The following is a 13,458-nucleotide window of genomic DNA, read 5'->3' on the forward strand; positions in this document are numbered from 1 at the left end:
TGTGTATGTAGGTATATTTATTACACGTTACATAATATCAACAACTGTCAAAAAAACGTTTTTCGGTTACAAAAATCTATACATATAATAAATCTGTAGAAGGGTCAATTCTGTACATTGAAAATATTGAAAAAATAAATATCAGGGGGTGTTACTGGATCGATACCAAACCCAAATATGTGATTAAAAAAATTTTTGTCTGTCTGTCTGTCTGTATGTGAAGGCATCACGTGAAAACTAACGGTTCGATTTCGATGAAACTTGGTACAATAATTATACCTTATTATCCTGGGCATAAAATAGGATACTTTTTATCCCGGGAAAGTACATAGAAAAAAAATAAATAATATTTTTTCTTAATTGTTCGGCGCGGACGGAGTCGCGGGCGGAAGCTAGTCTACATTATAATCGTAGAAAGCATAGAGTAAAGTAATACTGTGTAGAAAGTCAATCGAAAGAAATCTACGAGTTAGTGAGTCCTTACACAGTGAACTGTCATATTGGTAATCTCGCAAATATCGCTATTTTTGTTTTTCCGTAGCATCAAGTTTGTTGCAAAAGTATAACAGTTCATTAGCGGCGGCATAATATATTACGTTCTAGTTGTACAAGTGTGAGGACAATGCAAACTTGATTGATTATGTAAAAGATATTGTTGATTCGCTTTTTTAATGTTTGCTTGTATAAAGTATCTTACTCTGTACCTGTAGTATAAAAACTATAAAGTGTATGTTTCCAGTTTCCACTTTCCGTGAAATGCATACGCTGTTAATGTTTACATTCCATGACGTTTATAGTATACCGAGTATACCTAACTTTTATAAAATCGTAGGCCGTAGCTTGTATCTCATCATATTATAATATAAATGTTGCTTGCAAGTTGCATAACATGCCTACACTATAAATTGTGATTGCACTTGGATTGCACCAGACATTTTTTTTTTTTTGTAAAAAAAAATGTTAATTAGTAGGTACTTAAATATTACATTCTGATTCATTTAACACAATATAAAAAGTATAATTTTCAGTCAAAACTAATTACCTACCTATTTTAATCTTTGCTAAATTTTATTTTTATTAACTAATTAGTACCGACCTTGGTACCGACTAACTAGCTGCTTGCAGTTTACGTCAACAGGTCATCAATTTTATGTTTCAGCTGTAGTTACAGAAACATCGCTGTACCTACACATAATTAAGTACCTAACTACAATAGTGCGTGTGTACGATAAAAGTAAGTACCTATCTAGTTACTTAATAATAATATTATGTTGGATAAACATAAAAGTAGATCATCATCATCATCTCCCAATTATGTTCCCCCATCCCCCTGCAGGGATACGAGTAACGAGTAACCTTCAATTGAAGTAGAAATTACTAAGTACTTAATAATGTAGCTTTAAAAATAAAAAAGAGCGTGTGTACTGAGCTCACGTGTCAGAAGTGAAACATCTCTAGCAATTCCAAGCTTTGGATTCAAAGATACCAAAATCGTCGCCTTACTCCAGGACGAAGTATACAGGTAGGTACAACCAAGAGTAGGTATATACCTAAGAATATTATGTAGGTTATACGTAGGTTTCTAAGAAATATATTAATTGAAACACTAAGAATCAATTCTTAAGAATTTAGCGTATTATATATTCTGGACAACTGTTATAATTTATGAATTTTGGATGAATAAAAATTGCTTCTTACCACAGTAAAAAATAATAATATATTTTTAGCCTATGTTTCTAAAATGATTAGACAGTGCGCGCACGAGCAACTTTGTCTCCGCAACTTTTTTGTCTCCGCAACTATTTTGTCTCTCCCACCCATGGGCTAGTATGAAAGTGCGCGCACGTAGCGACGCAACTCCCCATACAAATTGATGGGAGAGACAAAATAGTTGCGGAGACAAAGTTGCTCGTGCGCGCTGGCTCTAAGGTGTCTTAATTTTAAGGTCCTCTTAGTTTAATTTTTAATCGTTAATGTTTACATATTTTTATTCACCGAAGAACATTTTTATAAAGTTTCTAAAGCACTGTTATAGCAACCACAGAGTAGGTATAATAATATCATTCATGCCGTGATATCATGTATTATACTATACTAGCAACACGTAGTCTTGCTGTTATGTCAAAACTCGAATGAAATGTCAATGTCTAATGAACAATGTGAAATAAAGCGTCAAGTAATAAAATAACACATTCACGCGTTCCAAACTTATTTTATGTCGAAATACAGTAACTGACACGATGTTAAATCCCTGAGTTATTTTAAAATATATTGTGCTACAGTTTTCAATACAGATTGTATTCAGTAACAATATTATAATAATGGCAAGGTCGCCGAAGGATGATCCCAGATTTAGCGACACTGCATGGAGCTATCAATGTGAAACCGGTGAAAAATGTGGCTTAAATGATATAAAAGGTCCAATTGCACCTAACGCAAACATTATAAACGAGAGTTTATATACAAACCCAAGTTTCACCCCTGATGTTTACAAGAACCAATACAATATGCAAGCGGCAGACTGCGCTCCCAATAAGGAGGAAAATATTCCATTTAATTCGATGCCGAATGTGAATCGAATGCAGCGGCAAAATTACGGCAACGCAATGCTTAATTTAGGCAATGGTCAACTAGTAAGAGTGTTTTATGATGAAAACAATCAACAGTTGATTTTCCCTATGTCTGGTCAGTATGAATTGTTTAGTAGTAACCAGGGTCCTTGCGACGTACCATTGCAGACTGCTCAGCCCCCTCACATGTTCACCCTGAACCAAGACTTCACTATGGGTCAAAATAATTTGCAACCATCAACAGCCACAATACAAAATGCTGTTTACAATCAAGAAGGAATGACTCAAGCCTCAAATCAACCTACTTCTAACTTCTTGAAGGAGGTGTTAGGCAATTGGGAGCCTAACTCAAGTGGCACTTATTCACCATTTGGACAAAATTATCCTTTGAATCACCCTGATGCACCCTCCTTAAACATTTTGCCTCACACCCATATCAATGACATCAATACACCAATTAAACCAGAACATTCTCCCAAGAGAAATGAGAACAGTCCCTTAGCTGATACAAGCACAAAGAAACGCATAGTAGCAGAGGTGAAACCTATGCGTCCAAGCTACTCAGATGTTCTATCCAAGAATACTAAAACAACGCAAGCAGAAACAATGAATAAGATTAAACCACAGAGTAATATAGAAACAAAACCAAGCAACAAACAACATTCTAAAAATGATAAACCCTTGAACAATATGAAAATACAGAATAATGAAAACAAAAATAGGAATGACAAGAAACACAGCAACACTATATCCTCTGGTAGCGACTCGGGTGATATTAATACTGATGATAATGAGAAGTGCCAAAAACCAACTAATAAAAAATCCAAAAATAGACGCAACAATATGTCTCGTAAATGGTCATCGATGGACGACGTCACTAACGAAGAGGAGCTCACGCCGAACCAAGAAAACGAGAGTCAATTTGTGTTCATCAAAAACCAGCCAGAGAAACAAAAGAAGGAGAAAAAAGTTGAGAAGACAAAGATGAACGACAAAAATGTGGAAGAAGAGGACAAAGATGACTATGAGAATACGCAATTTGTGCTTCAAGATGGTCAGAATGACATTAAGGCTAAAAAGAAGAAGGAAATTCGTAGCTACCATAAAACAAAGCCCGTGCAGGATAAAAAGAAAACCACGCAAACAAAAGTGCGTAGGAATAAGCCTGGTTATATAGGACTCGCTCAAAACTATTTGGAGCACTGGGGCGGCGCAACCTGGAAAGCACTTGTGTGGTTCCTGTACTTGCTGTCTGATGTCTGCCACATGAGCCTTCATCTTTCTTTTGACTTGTGAGTTGGTGGTTTTAAAATGTATTAAGTAATAACATACATGCACGCATTGCACTACCTTCTAAATTCTATTTTTATTTAGTTCATCAACCAAACATAATTTTTCGCCATTTACTACCAAATTTTTTTACCTCAAACTCAGAAAAAAAAGTTAGTGGCTAGTAAAAACATCTTCATCATTTTCTTAAATTGACAATTACTAACAATCAACAAGAGCTAATAGTTATCTTTTCAATTACAATCACTAGAATAATTAGTTAATGAAAAAACCAATATAAAGCCAATTACTGTTAACCATGTTTACTTCTATCTTATCTCATTTTTTCAATGTACCAATGCACTGTACACATTTATCCGCTTTTTATTCATATTTATTATGATACAGCTTCTTCAAAATACAAGAAAAGGAAAACTATATAGACTATAATTAATTTTTTTTAGAATAGATGGTAATTGGCTTTCTGAATATAGGTACTTATTATCACTTTTTGAAGTGAAACTTCTTTAGGTGCGTTGAGAGTAAAATTTCATCATATCATAGAGTACGGTGAAGATTTTGGTATCTTTGAATGTTGCCAAAGAAGTTTCACTTCTGACATATGTGCTTGGCACACACAACTTTTTTTTGTTTGTTGATTGATGGCAATGTAACTCACATATAGATATTGATCAAAGACAAAGATACAAATTTTTGGGTCTAAATTTTTATTTCAGCTGCAATTTCAAGCTCTTTACAATCCTAACAATATAGTTACCGTTAATACACATTAAATTTTTACATTCTAGCAAAATAATATTTTTGCTTATGTTATGTTTTGTTTTGCTTTTTACAGATGCACATCGGTATTTACGCAGTCATACGTGAGTTGCCAAACAGTATGGCGCAGTAGCAAGGAATGGCTCTCAAAACTTCGCGACAACAAATATTTGATGTACATTGACAGGAAATTCGGACACACAAGATTCGCATTTTGGAGACGACTGAAATGGTTTCGAAAAGGTGGGAAAAATTAAATTTCAAATTTTATTTACCAATTAATGGCTGAACCGAATTTGTTGATATTTTTTTATAATATTCCTTGTAGTACGAGGATGGCTCTTATGGAAGAGAAAATGTAATCATGTACCACGGGTGAAGCCGGGACGGACCGCTAGTACATATTTAATTTAAAACAGAATCTATAGAAAACATGTTTTTCAAGGTGCTTCATAATGGAAATATGTACTATATCATTATTGTATCTTAAATAATAAATACTAATATTAAAATATTACATTATAATCTGGGAACAATTTTTATTATAAGCATTGATAATGTTCATACAATTTGACACACATTTGTAAGAGCTTATAATGTACTAGCTGCTCCGCGCGGTTTCACCCCCGTGGCTCCACTCCTGTTGGTCGTAGCGTGATGAAATATAGCCTATAGCCTTCCTCGATAAATGAGCTATCTAACACCAAAATAATTTTTTTAAATCGGACCAGTAGTTCCCGAGATTAGCGCGTTCAAACAAACAAACAAACTCTTCAGCTTTATAATATTAGTATAGATTAAAAATAATAAAATCCCCTTTATCTCATCTACAACACTGTATTTTCATAATAATCCTATAGTTTTATAAAAATTCCTTCTATCAGACTATGGTGTGAAATTATTCGATTGTGTTATATTCAACACTGATTTTATATGATGATAAATATTTATGTTAAATCTTTCATATATTTGATTTTACACATTATCATTGTATACATTTTCACATACAAAGAAAAAAAACATAAATTTAAATATGTATTATATTTTACATATTTTTATAAATAAATTACCAATTCCAATTGCTTGAAAATGATACCTATATGGTTATAAATATTTATGATATGTACCACTTCAAAATAAAATTTTCCATTATGAAACATGAAATCTTAGTTTCATATACCTAGTAGTTCAACTTTAAATAAAAGAGGAAAAATACCTGTTTAATTTTCAGATAAAGACTGGGACAGTGACAATGAATCGAGCAAGCTTAACTCCAACATACCCTTACCAGCCACAGGGGAAGAAGCTATGAAAAGATTACTGGCTTGCCAAGGAAAAGACCCATATAGGTTTGTTATTTATGCATAAATGAATAAATAACATCTTAGTAAAACTTCTCTTGAATGAATTTCGTAACTTTTTAAGACCAACAAATTATTTAAAACATGCATTGAATAGTTATATTGTATTAATTTAACCTGGAAACTATATTTCCTTAACCATGACCAAACCACGGCAAAATTATTATCCGTGTCTAATTGCACAGGCAAAACGTAAAACTTGTCTGTGTTCTTGTTTTCTTTTGTTATTATGATGTAACGTCACACTTATTATGATGTAACGTCACACAAAATGACAGGTGTTTAAATTGTGTGTTTTCATTGAGTTTTATGAATAATTTTCCCCCCTATCTTGTTTACTAAGAGAAAACAAGAAAATGCATATTCCCTCTTAATAAATAACACTGAAAACAAGTTTTGTTTCAAAATTTGTTTTTCAATGGCTAAAAGTCTATACTCTATGGTTTCATGGTAGGTCATAAACCACAGAACAGTAAAGTAGATAGAAGTGTGATGTGGGCGTGGCCCACGTGTCACTTGTAAGGTAAGATCACCTAACTTGCTCTCAGTTATGCGCAGAAAAATATTCGAGTCGGTTGTCAGCTGTCAAACCTTTTTTCCGTATTTATTCATTAATTAGGACGTGTTGTTCGGTATAAGAGTGCAAAAATGATAGCAGACGAAATAATATCAGCAATGGAGGCATTTCATACCATCGGTAAGTCTTATTTTTATTTATTTTACATATAATATTTTATGTTATATCTTCGCTTGTAATTTGTCAAAATTGTATACAAATATCTAGTCAAAATGAACCTTAATCCGTAAGAAATTAGTACTATTATAGATTGAACAGCAAACAAGAATTTCTGGAATATTATTGCAATAAACAAACGAATGTCGCTTTAGTGATGCTTGTGGCGCATATCGACAGTATCGATACTTTAGAAAAGACAAACATTAGAAATATTAAATTTTATTTTATTTTTCCTTAGCTTTCATTAGTCCAATTTATTTACAGATTTCCCAAAGAGGCTAATTTAAAAGAGAAATGGATAAATGCAACGTGACGAGTTAACTGAATGCCGAACAGCACTAAGCAGTCTAACAAAGGCCATCGATACAGCAAACCTACGGCAGTTCCAAGATTTAAAATAATGCATATTTTCTGTTTGTATTTTGTAAATATAGATTAATACTATTCTATTCCGTTTTTTATTTAATAATAATAATATAAAAAGACGTACTTAGTAGTAATAAACATACTCCAAAATGTGACACATTATACTATACTCGTATAATAGAAAGAAAAAAAAATACACAAAAAATATTTATTTGTGAATTATCGATATCTCGATATCGATAACAAGGCTGACATCCCTCAGGGCATAGCATCAGATAAATATCAAGTTAATGTCATTAATGTTGAGTGACACAAATTTCAACCTTATCTCTATGTGTTGAGGTTCAAAGTTATATCTATCGAAAACTAACGCCCTCTGTTGTGGAGTAGCTGAATGTTTTTCGAATTTGGAATTTCTGTGCAATGAGAAACAAAACAGCTAATATACCTAGAGATGTTATACTAAAATAAACCGTAACATGGTGCGTTAGGGTACATATTGAAATGCTGAATTTATAACCTAAGTCAGTTTTTACTCAAATTAAGCTGTCCAATCAAAGGCATAGTTTACTTGTAGTGTACTGTATAACTATCGGTTTAAATGTGTGGGTTTGGCGACACTGGTTTTCATACTAATTATGACATTATCGCACTTCTATTTGTTTTTATTGTTCTGTGGTCATAAACACACACTCCTTGGTACGGGAGCTATTAACGTTTTAAAAAAAGTCATTTTAGTATAGTTGGGTTTTCGATATACTGTTTCTCTTGCTATTTCGGTTTGTTTGATGGAATTTCACTTATTTCGATGACATTTTAATGATTTTGAAATAAAAAATTGCGTCTGGCACCTATTTAACAACGAAAAAAACGTCTTGCAATAAAAAAATTGTGTCTGATGGGTCTATCTAAAGGCAAAAGATTAAAAATTACGCGTTAATAAATGACTTTAAATTACGGATATTTTCCTGTGCAGATAAGATGCGAACTAATAAACGCAACCACTGCGGCCAGCCAGACAGCCCGGACTCTAACCGAAATAGGAAGAGAAACAGTATATCAAAGAACCAACTATACTAAAATTCTCTCTTGTCAACGTTGGTAGCTCCTATACGATATAGCATATCTCGATCATTTTTTTCAGCATTTTAGGTGTGAGCGAAACGTGTACAGACGAAGAAATCAAACGCTACTACCGCCGGCAAGCTTTTCTCGTGCATCCGGATAAAAACCAGCAGCCTGGTGCCGAAGAGGCCTTTAAAATATTGCAACACGCTTTCGACCTTATTGGAGAGCCGGTAAGGGTCATAATCATATTATGATATCGTTTTTGTTAGTCAAATTTGCTTTTCGGCACACTGAACACATCTGAATAAGATGTATCTTTTAGTTCTAGTCGTAGATACTTGATATAAAAATTTTTAACCAAATTTATTACAGTACATTTATTATGGAAAATCATCACAAAAGTATAATGCACAATGATGGTAATGTGATTTAATAATATGATTGATATGAATATCAAACCTATACAATATGTACCTACAAAATATAATATCAATATGGTTTTATGATCAAACTGCCTTCTGAAGTAGAAATCACATATCATTTTTTTCATCGATTTTTTTCGTATGTTTCCCATTGAGATATACATATGGAGACGACACCGCCTACATCACTTATGTTCCGCTCAACATAAGCCATATGGCTTAACTGCACGCTCATTTTTTATTTGTTTTAAAGTGAAACGCATCAAATATGCCTTCGATATTGCACAAATAATACGGAAAAGTGACTAACATAACTTTTCATCGGTAAGTACCTAACTATATAATAATTTTTAAAACTTAGCTAAAGGAAGGCCAACGAGAAGCGATACGAAAAGTCATTCACCTTAAAAACAACTGTGGCGTTGACAAACTAATATCTATCTCTTTCCATCTTGTGCAGTTGCCGTAATGTCTCGTTCTCCCGGTTGTTCATATGACAAGTCAAGCCGGGTTCGCCAACATTCGACCGGCCATTTTAAAAAGATTTATTCTGTTTCGGAACGTGCTCGTGGTGATACAAATTATTTGTTAAAGTTTTGTTATTGTTTGTTGTTTATTTAATTATTTCTTCTTTAAGTTTAGTTAATTTCTTGTTTTAGTTAAGTTGTTGTTCATTGTTTGTTTTTATTAAGAGTGGTTAATGATGGAGCCACAACCAAGTACGTCGAGAGATAAATAAACAGATTTTACTTCTTGTTTTCTTATTTCCATAAACAACATAATATCATCACGCTTGTATTCCATAAGGGGCAGGCAGAGGTATTACACACTCACATTTCGACTGATTTGTTTCAAATCCCTATGTAACAGGGGGCAAAGTGTGTTGCCATACACAGAAAATTATTATTATTCGAGTTATTTAATTTACATCTACATTATACAATAATTCAAATTATGATAAAATTTATAAAATAGACTATCCTTTTTTGTATTATTACAATTTGCCGGATATTTAATAAAAATATATTTAAATCCAGCTTTAAAAAGGTTACGCACCCCTGCTATTCCGAATGACCATGACTGTGGTTTGTTTACATTTGGTATCGCTTCTCCTTGGACGTGCTTTAGAGCAAAAAATGGCGCACAGATTTTGTTCGTGGTGTCTCCTCCATACGTAGTAATATTATCTCAATGATGTTTCCATCCATTATTAAAGGGCATATACATATTATTTAATATTTATTATTGTTTACAGGAGCGTCGCGAGGAATACGAGCGCAAAGCGCAAGAGTCGCGGCACGTGGAGGCGGCGTGGAGCGAGTTCAGTGACCTCATCGCGCAGCTGCACGACAAGATGGAGTTCGCCGCCAATACTATCAGGTGACCATTACATATATCAATACTAATATTATGTGTGAAGTCCCATGTCCCCAAGTGGGGTAAGGGGCAGATGCATTATACATCTGTTTCATTGATCGATTTTCTTTAGGGACAAGTAGGTGATCAGGCTTCTGTGTCCTGCGAGACCGAGACATTTTTTTTTTCTTCGTCTCCACCGGGAATCGCACCCAGGACACCTCGGTGTTACGCTCACGTGTCAACCACTGTACCAAGGAGGCGGCCACTAATATTATGAATATGAAAATATATCTGTCTGTATCTCTTACGCTTGGATGCATTACCAATGTCCGAAAAAAGACTATTTTTTGGTGCAAAAACTTAATATTAAGGACTAATATGAAATGAAATTATATGTCCCGTAATAACGTGAAATGCGTACAAGCGCAACTGACAAGAACACTCAAGGTTAGCTTTATTAACCAATTAAATTATTATTACTTGCTGCGTACATAATATTATTATTGTTATAGTTGCACTTGCACATGTACCTAGCTTGTACAATTTCTTTTTGTCCAACAGCTCATAAATAAATTCAAAAAACGCTTCAATTATAAAGCCTAGAAATACCTTACTAATTTTTCGAACCATTTTTACAAAATAATAAAAAAAAGACGTGTGGCACTCGGGGACTGCCGCGGTAAAGCTATTGCATAACATGCCTTCAAGCCACATCTCCGTGTCCGTCGGAGTGGGGAGCGTGAGGTCTTTTCGTTACGGAATTTCTCGATTCCGTCCTCGCGGTCAAGGCCCGCGATAGAAGCTATGCAATAGCTTAATAATTACCTATTTATAGATGCACAAACTGCGGGCGTCGGCACAAGCGCGTGGCGACGGACCGGCCGTGCTACGCGGCGCGGTACTGCGCGCAGTGCAAGATACGACACTCCGCTAAAGAGGTTACTGTCACTTTGTTTTTTAATTTATGATTATGAATTAAACCTAAATCAAACTTAAAATACGAGTAAAATTCGTGACTTTTAATGGTCATTCATCTATTGAATAGGTAACTCAAAGTCAAAATTTTATTTTTCATGAACTTTTAAATTACATTTTTGATATGAAAAATCATATTAAAAGTGTTTTCTGAACTGATATTTCGAGAATATCAATAATGTCAAAAAAGTTCATTGTCGTTTTATTAAATTGCTACTATGGTATCATCATAAAAAATATACTTAATTGGTTTTCAGGGTGACATATGGGCCGAGTCTAGTATGTGGGGTTTACTCGTGATGTACTACGCGTGTATGGACGGCGCCGTGTATCAAATAACAGAATGGGCCACTTGTCAGGTGTGCAACAAGCTTTAGTATTTACTCACTCAACTTTTTGAGTTCATTAAAAAGTAACTAAACAATTCTATACAAAATGGAACTATAAACTGTCCTCAAATGTGTTTGTATAAATAAATACTAGTCAAAAAAAACACGCCAAAGCAAAATCAAGCTTATTACCATTACTTTAAAATGTATTCACAGTGCGTAGCAAAAAATATTTTTCAGCTAGCTAATCAATAGATAACAAAATAAATTCAACCCTATTCCCATGAATTAAAGACGGATTTACAAAACGTGAAATTTTTATATGCTATAAGATTATTGCCATATATTAAATTAAAAAATACTATAATTTTGCAGAAGAAAAACTTGAAGCAACTGCGAGCGGACTGTCACATAGTGCAGTATCGGATCGTGCTCGGGAACAAAGCGGCGGCCGCTGATGTCAACCAGAGGCCCTCTACTGGGTAAGTTGATACTTATTTTTATTACTTTAGTCTTTCATACACTAAAAAAATCTTAATCTTATGACTTTATATCTTCCAATTATGATCATATATTCCGTTAAATATTTTGGTGTTCGATGATATTGAATAAAAAAATAATTAAATATGTTAACAATATGACTATATTTTAATATCGATGTTTATGATTTGCAGACACGATCCAAATCTCGAAGAATTTTTGAACAACCTGTACAACAAGTCCGGAGTATTTCCCAACACTGCCAACCCGAAACAACCTCCCACCGACACCGCGGAAGCGAAGAAACGACGCAATAAAAAACCTAAAGCTTAAAAAACATTAAAAAATTAAAAAAATGTTTGGCTTGAACGCGCGAAATTTAAATTTAGAATACATTTGAAAAGAGACCTGACATACCCTATAAATTATCTGTGAACAGTTGCCTTTGATAAAGAATATATATTGCAGAAAATAGATTGTATTCTATATAATACTATATCTCAGAGCGAAATATACAAATTAGCCCTAAATGTGTTTAACTATAGAGAAAAGTTCTTATTTCAACTGCAGTTGCAATAATATAATCGCATATAATTTTTATGAAAAAGAGCTAATATCAAAAGTGGTTGATTTTTGGCCTTTTTTCTTTAGTATATCATAAGCCAATCGAATATTGCTAATCTATATCATTTTGTTTAAATTCCTTAATTATCTTTGTAATTATAATTTTTTCTTTCTAATAACAACAGTTAGTGTGTATTGAATAACGTTATATACTGTACAATGTTAACATAAAGATCACATTCATATTTTTGATGCTTATAATATTCTTCATTTAAAATATTTTCAAATGTTTATGTAAGTAGCATAAAGAGGAGCATTATTGCTAGAAATATTCACTTTGTAATAATCCATTTATTCATTATTATCATAAAAATCACCATAATATTATATGTAAAAAAAACACCGACACATTGAAAATCTCTTGAAACGTAATCATGCTTCTCTTTATGACAATTTATATTTACACCAAATAGTACAATGTCGTTTGCATTCATAATATTTAAATGTTAAAATTACCGTGATCGAGAGGTTGACGTTATTTTTGTGTGGTATTCATTATAAGCATATAATTTTTATTATAAGTCGACACTGAATGTTGTGATTTCAAAAAAAATGTTCATTAGTTTTATAAAATACTCGAATTGAGATTGAATACTGCATTGTCTCAAATTTGTTAGAGTATTAAAAAGAAAGCTATGTCGATTTATTATAAAATTGAGTGATTCGGAGCCGCACTGCCTTGAAGAGATTATATTAGGTTAGAGAGAGACCGCTGTACTAATTCATTGTGCGTAGGCGTTTGCGCTTCATATGTCAATAAACATGAAAGCATATTTTTTTTGTTTTATTTTAATTGCTATTTATTCATGACCTTTACGATTAATAAGGCTTTTACTTTACGTACTTCCTATTTTCCATCATTAACCTTGCTTGCATACTAAATGAAGTTTCCCGCCACGTCTTTGTATCCATTAGCGCGATATACTAAAAACTGCCGAATGGATTTATTTATTAATTTATTTATTATTACACGAATAGTGGTTTATCAAGAAGGTTTTTCTTAGGTAGATGAAATACAAAGATAATTTGGAAAATCCAAAAGTGCACGCCTCATATTTTTTTTTAATAAATATTTATTAATTATTATTTTTGTTTATTTAATAACAATTAAACCACATC

General features: G+C 33.1%; 1 protein-coding gene and 1 long non-coding RNA gene across 2 annotated transcripts; both read left to right on the forward strand.

Annotated features, from left to right (window-relative positions):
* The first annotated feature begins 2,127 nt into the window (after window positions 1-2,127).
* Window positions 2,128-13,112, forward strand: LOC149484385 (uncharacterized). The gene is made up of 9 exons (XM_089700484.1): window positions 2,128-3,862; window positions 4,696-4,862; window positions 5,851-5,968; window positions 8,227-8,380; window positions 9,828-9,952; window positions 10,767-10,869; window positions 11,164-11,265; window positions 11,611-11,717; window positions 11,910-13,112. The coding sequence occupies exons 1-9, from the start codon at window positions 2,322-2,324 to the stop codon at window positions 12,046-12,048; spliced, it is 2,556 nt and encodes an 851-aa protein (XP_089556610.1). The 5' UTR covers window positions 2,128-2,321; the 3' UTR covers window positions 12,049-13,112.
* Window positions 6,438-7,165, forward strand: LOC149484386 (uncharacterized). Its single transcript, XR_016316255.1, has 2 exons — window positions 6,438-6,677; window positions 6,981-7,165. It is a non-coding gene; the product is annotated as an uncharacterized LOC149484386 (long non-coding RNA).
* Window positions 13,113-13,458: the final 346 nt, after the last annotated feature.

The sequence above is a fragment of the Colias philodice genome, chromosome 11 (assembly GCF_061535455.1).
Source record: "Colias philodice isolate Cphi_HAF_F1 chromosome 11, ilColPhil1 Martin Lab GWU primary, whole genome shotgun sequence".
Taxonomy (NCBI): Eukaryota; Metazoa; Arthropoda; class Insecta; order Lepidoptera; family Pieridae; genus Colias; species Colias philodice.